Source organism: Microtus ochrogaster, linkage group LG9, assembly GCF_000317375.1.
Source record: "Microtus ochrogaster isolate Prairie Vole_2 linkage group LG9, MicOch1.0, whole genome shotgun sequence".
NCBI classification, from domain to species: domain Eukaryota; kingdom Metazoa; phylum Chordata; class Mammalia; order Rodentia; family Cricetidae; genus Microtus; species Microtus ochrogaster.
In genome coordinates, this window is record NC_022034.1 from 36,157,517 (window position 1) to 36,172,773 (window position 15,257).

Consider the following 15,257-nt stretch of genomic DNA (forward strand, 5'->3'; position numbering starts at 1 on the left):
TTCAAACCATCCATGGCTACAAAGTGAGACTCTGTCTCAATACACACACACACACACACACACACACACGTATATATATATACATACTTATCTACATACATACATTGTATAAATTTCTGTAATATATATAAAGAATATCAAACCTCGATATCTTACTTTGGGGAATAATTATACAAGTGTAAGTAGAAAAACAGACAATTAAAATATTTTTGTTAATTACCATGATAAATTTGGATACAGTTTATCTATCTGGCTGACAACATATATTTTTATAAGTTTTGACTAGAGGAATAAACTCATAAGTAATAAAAATAATATATATAATAGTATAGTTACATATTCATATGTACACATAATGCTGTTCCCACATATAATGTATAATTATTTTGTCATTATTCCAATGACAATAAGAACAATGTTACTATGCATGAATTGAAAGGAGGTTTTCCTCATAATTAGATAAAGTATTTCATAATAAAATTTAATAAGGTAAGGTTTATTTTATTTTGAACAGATCTATAGGAATCTAAGAACTAATCCATAGAAATTAAAGAAATGTGAACTTCATAGATTTACTTAATATATACCTTTGGTTTGTTTGTTTTTCTCCCTTCCCCTCCATCTTCAATATCTATTTTAAAGTTGTGTTGTCCTTAAAAACTTCCCATTTACCTGGGATATGATTCATGTCACTAAACTTCCCTGCTTTGGTTGTTTCAAAGTGCATATATTTCATGATTTTCTAAAAATAAATATTGAAAATAACTGAAAAATAAAATTTTTGAAATTCAAATTTAGAAGACTCTTATTCTTAAAAATAAATGAAAAGTCATTGCATCTGCCACATGACTCTACTAGGTCACTGACTCCAGAACATCAAATTATATAAGAACCAAGCTCTCATGTACCCAATTGACACATTACACATTGCTAGAGGCCCTCAACTTTAATGTTTTTGGTGGATGTACTTGAAAATTGGAAATACACCAAAAGATAATACTTTATTTTGCAAAACTGATCTACTGCTATTATAAATATTAGTATATTTTTAGGCAGACAAGTTTTAACAAAGCATGTGCATGGCACTTATTTCGCTTACAGCTCTCTACAATTGCCTGTTTTTAGAAAGCAAGGTGATGTGAATGAACATAGCCACAGTTCACACTCCTGTATAAGATGTTCAGCAAGATGGTACTAGACAACCAAGGGATACAAAATGTAACTTTATGTAATATTTGATTTACATAGGTAATTCTTTTGCAGAACTACATAATAAAAATAATTTTCTCATGAATTAGTAACTTGAATGCTCATTATATAATGTTTTGTAAAACAGCAAAATATTTTAAATTTGGACTGTTGAAAATAAATATGTATCAAGCATATAAAGACATTAGGTGCTACATGACATGCCCTAAGGTATATTTATACATAGAAACACAAGACATGGGATAGCATCCAAAAGTTTCATCCATTTTAATGACCTGCTTAATAATCAATTTCTGTAACCTTCAGATTAGCTGACTGGACCATTATTCTGAATCAAATTAGAATTGCAAGTTTTACCCATAAATGACAAGGTGATAGAATTCTTTTTCTTTTGGTAAGAACATAAATATAAGGGCAAATAGAAATACACTTTTAAGTGATTTAAATAAGATGTTTTAGGAAGACACAGGGAAATCAAAGAAAATACACCATGGTCTGGGTTAAGTAAAATAATGGCTAAACAGTGAATATATATGAGTTGGAAATCATGTTAATGCAGTCATTAGATGGATAGAAATCAATTGATTCATGTCAGGAGATTAACATCCTAGGCTACCAAAAAAAAAAAAACAACTTCTGAATTTAAAGTCAATTATCTTCCTTCTTTTGAATATGGAATACTTCAAATTATTAGGATATATAAATCCCTTAGATTTTCCTGACTAAAAATTCCTGGGTAGATTGTTGGTGTTGATTTGGGGAATCAAGGCACTGATGGAAGGAAAAATCTTTAAACAACTTTTTCCATCTTTCCTATATGCTGATACTTTCTCAAAAGTTATTTTTTAAAGTAATCACAATGGGAATGTCAAATCAGAAAGGATAGAAATTTTACTAAAGAGTAAATATTTTTATAAAGGGGTAGAATATGACTTTAAGATACAATTGGTAATTCAATTTATAAGTAAGGAAAAAATTTCCACTTTATTTTCTCTCTCTGCATACAATTAAAACAGATAAGTGCATTACTTATCATTTCCTTATAGTTCATTAGCCAGAAATCTGACTATGGCCTAGTAAACAGCTATTAAGTATCAGCAGCCTTGGAAAGACCCTCTTTAGGTCCTCACAAAGTTTACAAATCAATCTAGATTTTCAAACCCTGAACTTGGTAACTTAATTTTGACTTGAATTTTGAAATTCTCCTCCAAATTTTGAGGTCAGAATAATAATGTCCTTTCTCCTTATAGCGCTTCAAAATCGAATTTGTTTCAGGATGGCTTTGCCTCACTGGAACCTCACTGGTTCAATTCCTTTCACGGTGGTGGAAATCAAAGACTCCGATTTCCCTCCAAGTAGTATGGTGTTGACCACCTGCTCTGCCTGCTCACTCACATGTAAGTCTGGACTGGACATATTGATTACATTCAGTACCCCTGTTGAACCCATGGTGGTCTTTGGAGAGTAACTTACACTGGCTAGGTAATTCAATGGTATTCAAATATGTGTGTGCACTGGCAACTTAACAACTGCAATAGAATCATGCAGTGACTAGTTTTTACTTACACCAAGTGTGCTGAGGTTTTCACCACCATTTCCAGGGATGTTTCCTATTATTGGTTGGAAAAGTCCTTGCTCCCAACTAAGTTCAGTCATAGAAACCCTAGTTTTCCATACAAGGAAATGACATATCATTTCCACACAAACCAAGCAACTTCTTCCCTTGGTAATGACCAATGTGTACATTTACTGATATGACTTTGTCTCCAAGATCATATGTTCCATACTCTGATGGCTAGTATATACTATTGTCACTACTTGAGATCCAAAATGTTGACAGTTAATTAAGAAAAGCAAAGAGGAGCATAAATGTTTAAACTCAGGAAAGCTGATTATAATAAAAGTAGACATGGGCACTATCTGTTTCTAGACCATTTTCACCACAACAGAATTCTCTGTCATTGAAGAAATCTCAACCTACATTGATCTGTATACAGACAGAGGTAGACAAGCACCCAGACAAAGCCCTCCACTAAAAACACAACTCAAAAATATTTGAATGAGCTCACTAGGGGTTCTTACTATGAGCTTTACACACTCTTGCTGTTAAGCGAACCTGCATATAAGAAACATGTTAAGTAACAATACAAGTGAGGAGCATCTATGTTATGCTAGAAATCAATATTATATATAAAAAGAAAGAAAATGTGGAAAAATGAACAAAACTAACCTTTTCTTTTTAAGGGAGGTTCTTCTATTTCTCCTAAATCAAGAAAAATAGAAAATTAGCATAACTGGTAGCAGGAATTTGCTATTTACCCATGTTTTTCTATTTACATATTTTTTGCAAGCTATTGCTTTCAATAGTCATGATTCTTGCATACTTTGCTACCTAAATTCCAAAGTACCTGCTTTGTTTATATGTATTCACTTAAGATGGCTTCACTTTATGAGTTCAATGAAATTGCTGCAGTGCTTCAAGTTACTGCATTATAGCTCATGCATCATATTAATTTCAATTTTCTCTATTTATTGTCACTTCTCACAGGGCCAAAACAGAAATAAATTCAGACAAAGTCATAAAAGGGTTTCTAATAGCAATAATTTTCCTGTTGGGTAAGACTGAATGGATAATCTTGGATGAGTAAGAGTAACCATTTTTTTTTGAATGTCATTTAACAGACTGGAACAATGTTCTTCCTCTTTGTAAATCCTCTAAATGCCAACTTATGTACAGCCTGCTCTTCCATTTACTTTGTTTATTGTATGTGTGTTGCTTACTTGTATAATATTTAAAATGTATCTTTCCATTCTGGATCTCCATTTGAATCGATCAATTTCTGTTTTTATTGGGCTTTTATTAAGATTGTTTATCATCATTTGAATATTACTGTGACTTATAAGTACAAAAGACGTGATTGTTGGTTTTAATATTTTTGTTTCAATCCTCCTAGACATGGACTGGAAAAATAGCTACTCTGTCTCAAATAAACTTGTAAGTGGAAAATCTATTGTGGTTTTATAGTCATTTATATTAAGATTACCAGCTATAATGCCACTCTAATAGCAACATTTAATTTTGATATCTGTTCCATAATGGCAGATAAACTATAAGATTAAAGCCAAATGGAGAGTGATTTACTCTATTTGGCAGCTTATTGGAGTGCTTTTTGTACTCACAAGTGTGTCCATTTTAGTTTAGCCTGCCCTAGTGCTCATTTGGGCTAAGTCCTCACCCAGCCAATGCCAAGTATGCCCAATTTCCACTCATAGCTGTTAGATGCAACTCTGTGCCTTGGGTACCTTTATCAATGTCCTCATCTGCATCCTCATCTTCTTCATCGCCTTCAGATGAGATGATGTCAGACAGCAAAGCAAAAAAGCCATAGATCCAGTCAGTCGTTTCATCAACAACATCATTTACGAATTTTAGAGGATCTGAACCAATCTTGGCAATTGAGCTTGCTAAAAGACATGAAAACAAAGGAAAAACATAGAACATTAACTAGGGAACCTAGGAAAAGATGATTTTCATAAATATCTCAAGGCTACTTTTTTTATTCAAAAATGGAAAACATATTCTGATATAGTATATTAATAGAATAGTATATAAATGCATATTACATAAGAGAAATATGTATATATGCATATATATGCATACATATGTATATTTGATAAATATCAAAGAAAAGTATTATAAAACATCTGGTTCTAAGCATTATAGAAATACCAAAAAGAAGATTACTTTAGTAATGACTATAAAGTAAATGAAATCAAGGAGTGAAAAAATATTAAAATAAATAATGTGTTTTCACTCCACGATTATTAAAAATCAAGTTACAGTTGTTCAGGAAGATTGAAATAGTCATTGACCCACAAAACACTGCATCATGGATGAGATAACCATGTAAATCTTCAAACAAGGCCTAGAAATTTGTCTAGACTTGTTATGGGTGATTTAAGATGATTTTTCCTCTCTCTCTCTCTCTCTCTCTCTCTCTCTCTCCTTCTCTGAGGGCGCCTGCCCACTCCAAGAACTTCAAAGAGTTCATATACCCTCTTCCTCTGAGGAACACTTAGTTTAGGTTTTCCTTATTATCCCTCTTGTCTCTGCTCTCTCTCTCTCTCTCTCTCTCTCTCTCTCTCTCTCTCTCTCTCCCTTTCATATATTAGCTTTATAATTTTTAAATTATTAGAAAAAGCCGTAGCATTATCAATTTTGCGATCTTTGTCAAATTAAGCAAAGTTTATTAAATTTAAATTTTTTTAAATTCTAGTACCTTAAAAAACTTTAAACATAAATTCTTTAAACTTAATCTTCTAGTAACTTCAATAAAAGAATTAGACAAAACTGCAACCTATAAATAATACTATTATTGTATCTTGAAAGTTTTTTTAAACTTATAAATTGAGAGCTTAAATAAGAAAAATATAAACAAACACTGGGGTTTATAAAAGTTGTTCTGATCATATAAAAATTTCTCTGAAGTTGGAAAAGTAGTTTCTAATAACTGCTTGAGTGATTATGTAGAAATACAGCATAAATTGCACCTGGGCTTTCATTGATATGCAATTAAATTTTAGAGGTTTTTTTCTGAATTTTAAAAACAAGTTTTGTTTTTCAAACAATCTTCTCCCTTTTATATATCTAAGAGATCAGAAATATGAACGTATCATATCACCTAAAGGTTAAGTGTTCCAAAATCAGGCTTTCACTCTGATTAAGATAGGAAGTCAATGGGAGGTTTGAGTAGATTTAGGACTGAGGCTGGAAATGATCTCAGGCTACAAACAGGCAGACAGGGAAAGGCCAAACAAAATCATCTAGATGGTGGGCGATCAGGGTGAATTGAAGACAGGGAAAAGTGCGTGTAACATGCCAGCAGCTCCTGATGTCCTTCAGTGGTGCACCTCAGGGCACATGTGCAAATGCTTCTACTTTGGCCCTAGCATGTTAGGGAGAAAGAACCCTAGGCTTTAAAAAAGAAACCGATTGAACAAATGGAGACAGAATGGAAAGTAGCATTCTATATGTTAAAACAAGTATGCATCTTGCTTATGTAATTTTACAGTTTTTGTGAGTGACACTGGAGGTGTAGCAATGGCATCTTCTTGTGATGGAGGAGGCTTGGAGGCAAATACGGTCAGCTTCTTTTTGTTTGGTCTAGGTTGTGGGGAGAATGAAGTAGAGAAGTGGTTGAGATTTAGCCTTTTTACACACCCGCCATGATGCGTAGGTGCAGCTACTTCTATCTGATCAATAAGGGATATGTGCTACTTGAATTAGGAACTTGAAAGCACCAAAGGATGGAAGGTATTAAAGTTACGATGTTCAGTTCCGCCGTCTACAGATGATAGAAATACATGACCAGGGGATGTACAAAAAAAAAGACAAATACATGACTAAATAAAAGGACAAAGACAATTCAGAGTATGAACGCTGACTTCAGTCAAGAGATAGAACTATTGAGGGAACTTGAGATGAAGATAGAATTGGAAAACTCAGTAGGTGGAGAAGAAAACAGGCAGAAATCTTACTAGTAGGGGGATCAAGGAGAAGATAGAGCACCTGTGATTGAGGATAATGTAGAGTAACTAAATATTTAAGCAAATAATATTTTAAAAATTGAAAACAGAACCAGCACATAAAAGAAATGTACTGTAATTATGGTACACTGAGAAAAAAATCATAAAAGAGATCACAGACACACTCTGATCATAATATCCTTGCCAGCTATACATCTGATAGAAGATTAATATACAGAATATAGAAAGAACTCGAAAAACAAAGGATCAAGACTCAGAACAAAAGACTCAGTTTAAAAATGGACTATGAATTTATGCCCAACTGTAACTCCAAGGAACCATGACAATGGCCAAAAGGGCAAGATATTCTAAAATGCTCAGTTCTATGACTTATATCCTGGCATAAAATACAGAGGTGGGATTTGAATCAATAAACTAGAGGAGGAAATTCATGCCTGACCCTATAGTTGAGCCAATTTCCTGTGCCTGGTGAGGCCTTTGAACTTAGAGGAGAAACCTATTACTTCCAGTTTCCCAAACCAGTATAACCCTGACTGAATTCTAAATATTTATTCTTATAGCCACAAAGAAGTGCAGTTCCCACTTCTCATCAAAGAAGCTTCTTTTTGCATTAGATAGAAACTATTACAGAAATCAATAAATAATCAAAATTCAAGGAACATCTGGCTATACAGTGCTCAGCCATAATTGATAAATTTGTAATACAGCACCTACACATAAGGCTCAGAGAGCAGGTTGGAAAAGAGGAGATGGAAAGGTTTTAAACAAACAAACAGAGGATCAGGTTGGCTACTATGGGATAGTGCCTTCTATCTGTGACAGGAAAAACAAGTCCATGAAATCTCAAGAGTATTATTCCATAAACGAGATCTGACCAGTGATATCACAAGCTGACATGCGAAGGAGGATCAGAAAAATTTTGCAAGGTCCTAAATCTAAGTAAAAAGCTACAGGCAACTGATGATGGTAGAGAGTGGAAAATCAGTCTTCACTAGGACATGTCCCCTAGTGGATTTTCAAATCCCATGTGGTCTGTCATAAGCATACACACATATAAGCAGCATTAAAAGTACTAACAAGCTGTATTTGTATGTACATATATAGGTGAGTGTAAATGTGATTTTGTGTGTATATATATATATATAATAACAACCAAAGAGGTTGTGAATTGTTGAGGAAGTGGGTGTACAGAAGAGTTAGAAGGAAGAAGGAAGGCATGATAATGATGCAGCAATGGTACTCATATATGATTCTCAATATAATTAAAACTAATCTTAAACAAAACACAATGGAATTAAACAGCCTCCCTGTGGATTCATTTGTCCTGTGAGACTTTGGACAGTGGAATTTCTAGTGTCAACAATATTGTGCTTAGATATTTAAAAAGAAATAAGTATAAAATTTACATTTTTGTTTGTTTATTTTGTTTTTTGTTTTTACAACCTTTTCTCCCCATTTTTCAAAATGTTTCCTGAGCTTTAGGTGTAGGTGTTGTGTTGTTTTTACATGCACTGTCAAGTTGTGTCTTTAGCATTAGCAGTGTGATATTCAGTCAAGATGCTGTTGTAAAAGCTTATTAAGTGTAGTAATTTTATCACACTTTCCCATATGATGGACCACTAGTCTTGTGTATTTTAGTTGGTTTCAAAGAGGTAAGAATTACTACCCTTAATCTTCATTACCACAGTAGAGTCAAACACCTTTTCCACAGATTTCTGATTGTCTGTTTCTTTTCAAATTGAAAATTAAGCTCAAACTGGAGAAATGATCAATACATTCAAGGAAATGTGATGACATCATGCTTTTCTTCTTTTCTACTTAATTTCCAATATTAATTTCTATCATCTATCATCACAAGGTCAGGCTAATACATAGCAAATGACACATCTCTTCATTCTGTTTTTGGCTTGATTCTTTGTCCTAGAACAGTCCTGAGTATTTCAGTGTCTATAAAGGAACTTAGTATATGGATTGAAATTCTATGGATTGTGTGATTTGTACTCCCAAACAATACTGCTTAGGACACAGTTCAATACAGTTGATTAATACTCTTCTAATTTTAACCTTATTGAGAAGATTCATTTTATATAAGCCCTAATGGACGTATGATATTTTTGTCTACTCAGAGAAAACAGGAATATAAAGTATTTTTCTATTTGTTTATCAATTTCAATAATTATTCAAGAACAATAAGAGAATTAAATAAAGACAGTATTTTTCTCTTACAGGACTCACAAATTAAAAAAATAAAAATGTAACAAGATAATTATAAAACAGAATAAGGTAGAGTTATGATAAGAAAATAAACAGATTTAAAATAATAAATCTTGGAAAAATACAGAAAATTAAATATTTCATATGCCTCTTAAAAACCAGCTAAAGAATTTTAACAATTTTCACTGGGGCCTAGGCCAGAGCAATTTAATCATTGCTTGAGGGGAATTCTTAGCTAACAGAAATGACTGTGATAGCTAGTTTTGTGTCAACTTGACACAAGTTAGAGTCATTAGAAAGGAGAAAAGCTCAATAGAGAAAATGCATCCATAAGATCATGCTGTGGGCCAGCCTGTAGGGTATTTTCCTAATTAGCAACTGATGGGAAAGGATCCAGCTCTTTGTAGGTGATGGGTTCTCTAAGAAAGAAGGCTGAGCAAGCCATTAAGAATGAACAAATAAACAGCACCCATCCAAAAATCCTTGCATCATCTCCTGCTTGTAGGTTCTGACTCTATCTGAGTTACTGTCCTGATTCCTTCATTGATGAACTAAGACATGGACGTGTAAGACAAATAAATTTTTTCCTCACTAACAAACGTTTGGTCATGGTGTTTCCTAACAGCAATAATAATCCTAACTAGGAAAATGGCAATATCAATATCCAGGATATTAAGAAGAATACAGGGATAATCATATATTTTACACTATGATTTCTTCAGTCATCTAATTTTGTTACCAGATAGTCAGACTATCAATAGTGGACTGTGGGTATATTAGAGAAATTCATGACTCAGAGAGCAAATAATTAATTAAAAATATAATGATAAAAGAGAGAAAAAAGGAGATAAAAATTTTAGAGTCAAAAGGGGATAGAATTGAAATCCTATATGCCAAGATAAATAAGGAAATTTTAGACACAAATAGATTGAGTATTACATACAACCCTTTTGTCTCCCAGAGTGTCATTTAGGGTTTGAGTACAAAAGCAAAATGACTGTGCACCAAAGATACAGGATCTCTAATTTGGATGTGATTTTATATAACTCACAGTCTATGAGTAGTTCAGCTATCTGTATGTTTTATTGGTGTCTGAAATCAAACTAGAAGAAAGATAGATGGTAGAGGGAGCAAGGCAATCACAGCTCGCAAGGGATGAGAGGAAATTCATGACCATAAATTCTAATTGCCCTACTCCTGTGACCTTCAAGTCTCCATACTCAGTGGCAGTGGTAATTCTCAGCATAAGCTGCTGTTCCTCTTCATGAGCTAAATATGCACTTTACCCAGAAGTGGGAGAAGACAATGGAAAATCTGGCAGAGCTGTCCTTTTTCAGGCATAGCTGCTGTCCCTAATCATGCATAGATGCCAGGAGATCACTAATAACATGTGTGAACAACTATATTGGTCCCTTCAAAGGCCAAACAGTCCACTCCCCTGTCTCCTGATTTACAGATAGGTCAAAAGCTTCCTCACTTCCACTATGCCCAAACTATGCAACAGAAAGAATTTTAAGAATCTATTTCAACCTGGTGATAGTAACAAAATTGAAAATCAATGTCCTGCTTTCCAGTGAGCATCAACATTTACAAATTTTAGTTATTCTTTATATTCTCTTGAAAATTCTCTATCTTTCTGTTCCAGTGTGTCAAATGGTCAAATATATACCCTAGTTAGAGTCTTGCCCCAGATCCTTCTATCCATAAGTACACATGTGTATTTCATTTGGATGTTTTACTATCTCTCTCTTGTTTTTTGAAAGCTTTGTTTATTTTGAGTATGAGTTTTTTGTCTTTGTGTATTTTCTGTGCACCACTGGCATACTTAGAATACTTGGAGGTCAAAGGGAGGTGTGTGTCAGTCACCTTCCAACTAGCATGCCTAATGGGATAGTTGTGGGACATCACATGGTTACTGAGAGCAAAACTCGAGTCCTCTGTAAGAGGAACAGGTGATCTTAACCACTAATCCATTCCTCCAGATCCAAAGAGTTTCTTTTGCCAAGAAGGAAAATGTTCAAAACAGCTTATTTTTTTTCTGTGTTTATCTGCAATTAGCCACTTACTTAGTCTAACTTCCACTGCAAATAGTATTTCAAAACTAAAACACTTAGCAAAGGCTTTCCTGCACGGAATTTCCATTACCTTGAACTTTTTGAAGAGAAGGAACCACAGATCAACAAATGCCCACAAGCTGCACGCACTATTTCGAAATAAGATTTTAGAACATGGGGTTTGTAATCTTTGTTTTTAGTGTTCACAGCTCTTTCTTTCATGTTAAAATGTTGACCCTTGAGAAGAACAATATAATTTTACTTCTCTACTGTATTCAGTTGCAAGTTTAACTAAAATATCAAAATTACAACTTATGATAGAAAGATTGAGAGAATTTTTGGGTATTTGCTCACTCTACTTGTCTTTGAACTATGTCTACTAAAGACAGGGTTAGGGTTGTGTCTCAAAAACATTGAAAACAATTGCTTACTCATGATGATGATGTGATGGAGATCAATTCATTTCACTATGATTCCAAATATTAGTGACTATTATTTTCTTTCCATATTTTTAATTATAAAAGGAAGACCATTAGGTCAAAACTGCATAAGTACACACTATGAAATAACAACCTAAAACGAAACAAAACCAAACCAAAAAAAGAGGCAAAAGTAAAAACAAAAAAAAAATTACTGCTCTAGCTCTGTTCAGTTCTCTTATGTTCTCTTATGTTCTATTCATTTTAGTTTCTACCACATACACATTCATAGTTATAGGAAGAGATCTGTAGCATTAAATAAAGGTACAATAAACAAAGTTTTTTTTTTAACATGGGAGGCATAGGTATTTTATCTCTGCTTTTAAAACTTTCTTAGTTTAATATTTCCTATGCACCTTCACTCTTAACGTCAGTCAGTTAGCAATATACGCTTAGATGGAAGCTGATTGCTCTCTGTTTTCATTCACTTGCTACTCCTGAGTTAAGGATGAACACGAATATGTGAAAAATATCAGTGGTGCTGGAGAATTGTCTGTATTCTGTCAATCATGTTATAAATAAACGCTGATTGGCCAGGCAGGAGAAATATAGGTGGAAAAACCAGACAGGAAGTAGAAATGATGTACTTAGAACAGGAGAATTCTGGGAAGGAGGAAGTTGATTCCTCAATATGTTGAGCATCTAATTGTTCCTGTACCAATAGTTCTAAAGCCTGCAATTTATCTTCAGCTAAAGGCCATCGTTTAACCCATATTGGATTTTCAGATAGCTATTTTAAAGGTAGGGCTGTTAGTACCTCTAAAGGTTTTGTTAGTTGCTTTATGTTCTTGTACAGCCTGAATGGCTGATGGCCTTTGTGCATAGTACTTTATTACATCCTTCCCAGAATTATGAGTTCCTGAGACTGCAGGAATGTTAATCTGGGTATTCCATTGTTGTAGCAGGCCTGCCCCCCCCCCGCAATGTTACACAGTGTAATTCACCACTGCTTCCCAGTACCAGCAAATTGTGATGCAAATGTTTAAGTCTAATAGACACGCTTACTAGCTCTACACCTATTTCAAAATAAGGACTTTGCATATTTCAAATAAAGCCATAAACAAGGTTTTTAGTTCCTTTACCTATGTCATGAGCACTAGGGATTATATTATGCTTTAAAAACTAAGGATGTAAAAATACAAGACTTTCACAAATAGAAAAATATGTATCTTTCCATTACAGGAGAAAAGCTGGTTTTGCTTTACAATTATAGGTTACAGGTCATCGTCTGGGGAATTTCAAGGCAGAATACAACTACTGGCACTCAGAAAAATTATACTCCAAAGTATCATATTTTGGGATTGTTATTTATGCTATTCTTTCTCCTGCTGTGTTTTGCCCCATGAAGGATACTTTACAAACTAGAATCCCTCTCTCGAGGGTGGACCATTTAAACTAGAAACTCCACTAAAGATAGCTTCCTCCCTCCCAAAGAATCCTATTAATATTATAATATCCCTGCTTATGTGCATGAACACTGGCTATAAACAATTCACCTTATCTGATGATAAGTCATAAGACTTTTATTAGAGAAAGTATTCATCATCTCAGGGGAAAGAATGATGACACCAGTGAGCCAGACAAAAATAAAGCAGTTCTATCCTATAGCCTTTCCCAGTCTTTTCCAGTTGGCTTTGTGCCATTCCTTCCAACCACCTTTTGAGAAGGTTGGCCTTTAGCCATCAAACCCAGGCATAAAATTTAGTTTTCATGAGTCTTTGGGTTATCAGATTTGAATGTTCCTGGGTCATACCAATTTTTGTTTAAGTAAATTTCTTCTGTTTATGCTGATACTACCTTTAATTTTAGAAATGTCAACTATAACCATCATGTTGGGAAATAGGGTATTATATCTTTCTTTCCATACCTGTGTTGCACATAGATTGAAGTATGTTTTGACTCATATGTATAATAAGGAATGATAAAAAGTATTTGTAGATTTATAGATTATTGTATGTTTGTTCACAAGCTAGCATGAAACAAAGTTAATTTCCTCCAGATAAGGAGATCTAAAATACCATTCCAATGAAACCGAAATTAAGTTGGTCTCAGAAAGACAAAGGTCATTATTGCTCTCAATTGTGGCCCTTTGACCTTATAGAAATATAAAATCACACAGTTACCTATAACATGAAAGAAGACACCTAACCAAAGGAACAAGAGGATTGTGAAGAAGAGAAAAGAGAGAGGATGGTTGATATGAATATGTATGTTCACAGTGTTTCATATAGTTGCAATATACTTGTCTTATTTAACATGTCTAATACATTATTTTTAAAATTCATTCATATTAAATAGCTTCTTTAGTTAGATTTTACAAGTTAAACAAACTTGTAAACAGTTTATAATAGGGAATAGTGACACTCAGTGGGTAGATCTTCCATTCTTAATTAATGAAATCCAGACAATCTCCCAGCAGCATGAATATGTCCAGAGACAAATATTCAGTGTTATTCCAGATTCTGTGAAATTGACAGTAATAACCATAACACTGCTTTAGTATGAATAAACAAATTAACAAACAACTTCAGTTTAAGAGATAGAAAACTTATTAGACAATATGTCAGGAAACAGAGATGTGAATAAAAGCATTAAGATGAATAAAAATATATATTATTGAGATTTTGTGGTCTATTCACAAAGATGGTTTTAAAATTATTTTTATAATGTGAATCCTACCACTGTTAATATAATTATACACCTAACCAAGCTAACCATAAGAGGCCGTAAATTAATAAAATTAAAAATTAAAATATATAATAATAATATGATGTAGTATTGTCATCTGTCAATCTGTTTGTGTTGATTTCACTGGTTAATAAAGAAACTGCCTTGGCCCATTTGATAGGCCAGCCCTTAGGTGGGTGGAGTAGACAGAACAGAATGCTGGGAGGAAGTGAGGTGATGGCCATGCCACTCCTCTCCAGGGCAGATGCGATGCAGCTAGCCACCAGGTCAGACATGCTGAATCTTTCCTGGTAAGACACCACCTTGTGGTGTTACACACATTATTAGAAATGGGTTAGTCAAGATGTGAGAGTTAGCCAATAAGAGGATAGAGCTAATGGGCCAAGCAGTGTTTAAATGAATACAATTTGTGTGTTGTTATTTCGGGGCATAAGCTATCCAGGCAGCCAGGAGCTGGGTGGCAGGAATGTAGCCCACAGCTCTTTCTACTAATGGCTGCCCAACATGGATAACTGGATCCACAGAAAGCCTGATATCTTGGGAAAGAATAGAATAAAGCATGTTTTCTTGGTAGCAGCAATTTCTTGGGTCTGCTCTGTTTGCTAGAAGCAAGCAAGCGCTCTCATCTAAGAGAGGCTTCCTGACTCAGCTTTAGCTGCAAAACTGTGCAGCTCTTTAAAAGGTCCTGCCAAGAAACACTTAAACAATGTTGATGAAAAGCTGAATGCATGCTTTTTGGTTTTCAGACATACCAGGAATAAAGCTGCACTGTTTTCAAATGCTGGCTTTCTGGGCCGTCCTGCCAGGGAAAACTCTGAATATTTTAGGCAGGTGGCTCGTGTGGTTTGCAAGAACATTGCTGAAGCTTGCTTGCTGGCAGAGACTTGAAATGCCATAGAGTTGTGCCATAAAAATAGCTACATCCGGTACCCCTGCCATGAGGCTGGAAAGCTAAGGAATGGGCTGGATACATCTGGCAAAGCCCCGGCTTTAATCCTACCCATATTGCTCAGTAAATTAAAGACTCATGTGGTCACAAAAGAGACATATACAGTAAAAGAAAGAT

The 15,257-nt window shown here is 34.2% G+C and overlaps 1 protein-coding gene across 1 annotated transcript in view; it reads right to left on the reverse strand.

Annotated features, from left to right (window-relative positions):
- The window catches only part of Trdn (triadin), a 117,960-nt gene that overhangs the window by 37,602 nt on the left and 65,101 nt on the right, over positions 1-15,257 (reverse strand). The window contains exons 3-4 of the mRNA XM_026787328.1: positions 4,513-4,674; positions 3,440-3,472 (exon numbers count right to left, since the gene is read on the reverse strand). Of these exons, the coding sequence (XP_026643129.1) occupies positions 3,440-3,472; positions 4,513-4,674 (195 nt within the window). The remainder of the gene's footprint in view (positions 1-3,439; positions 3,473-4,512; positions 4,675-15,257) is intronic.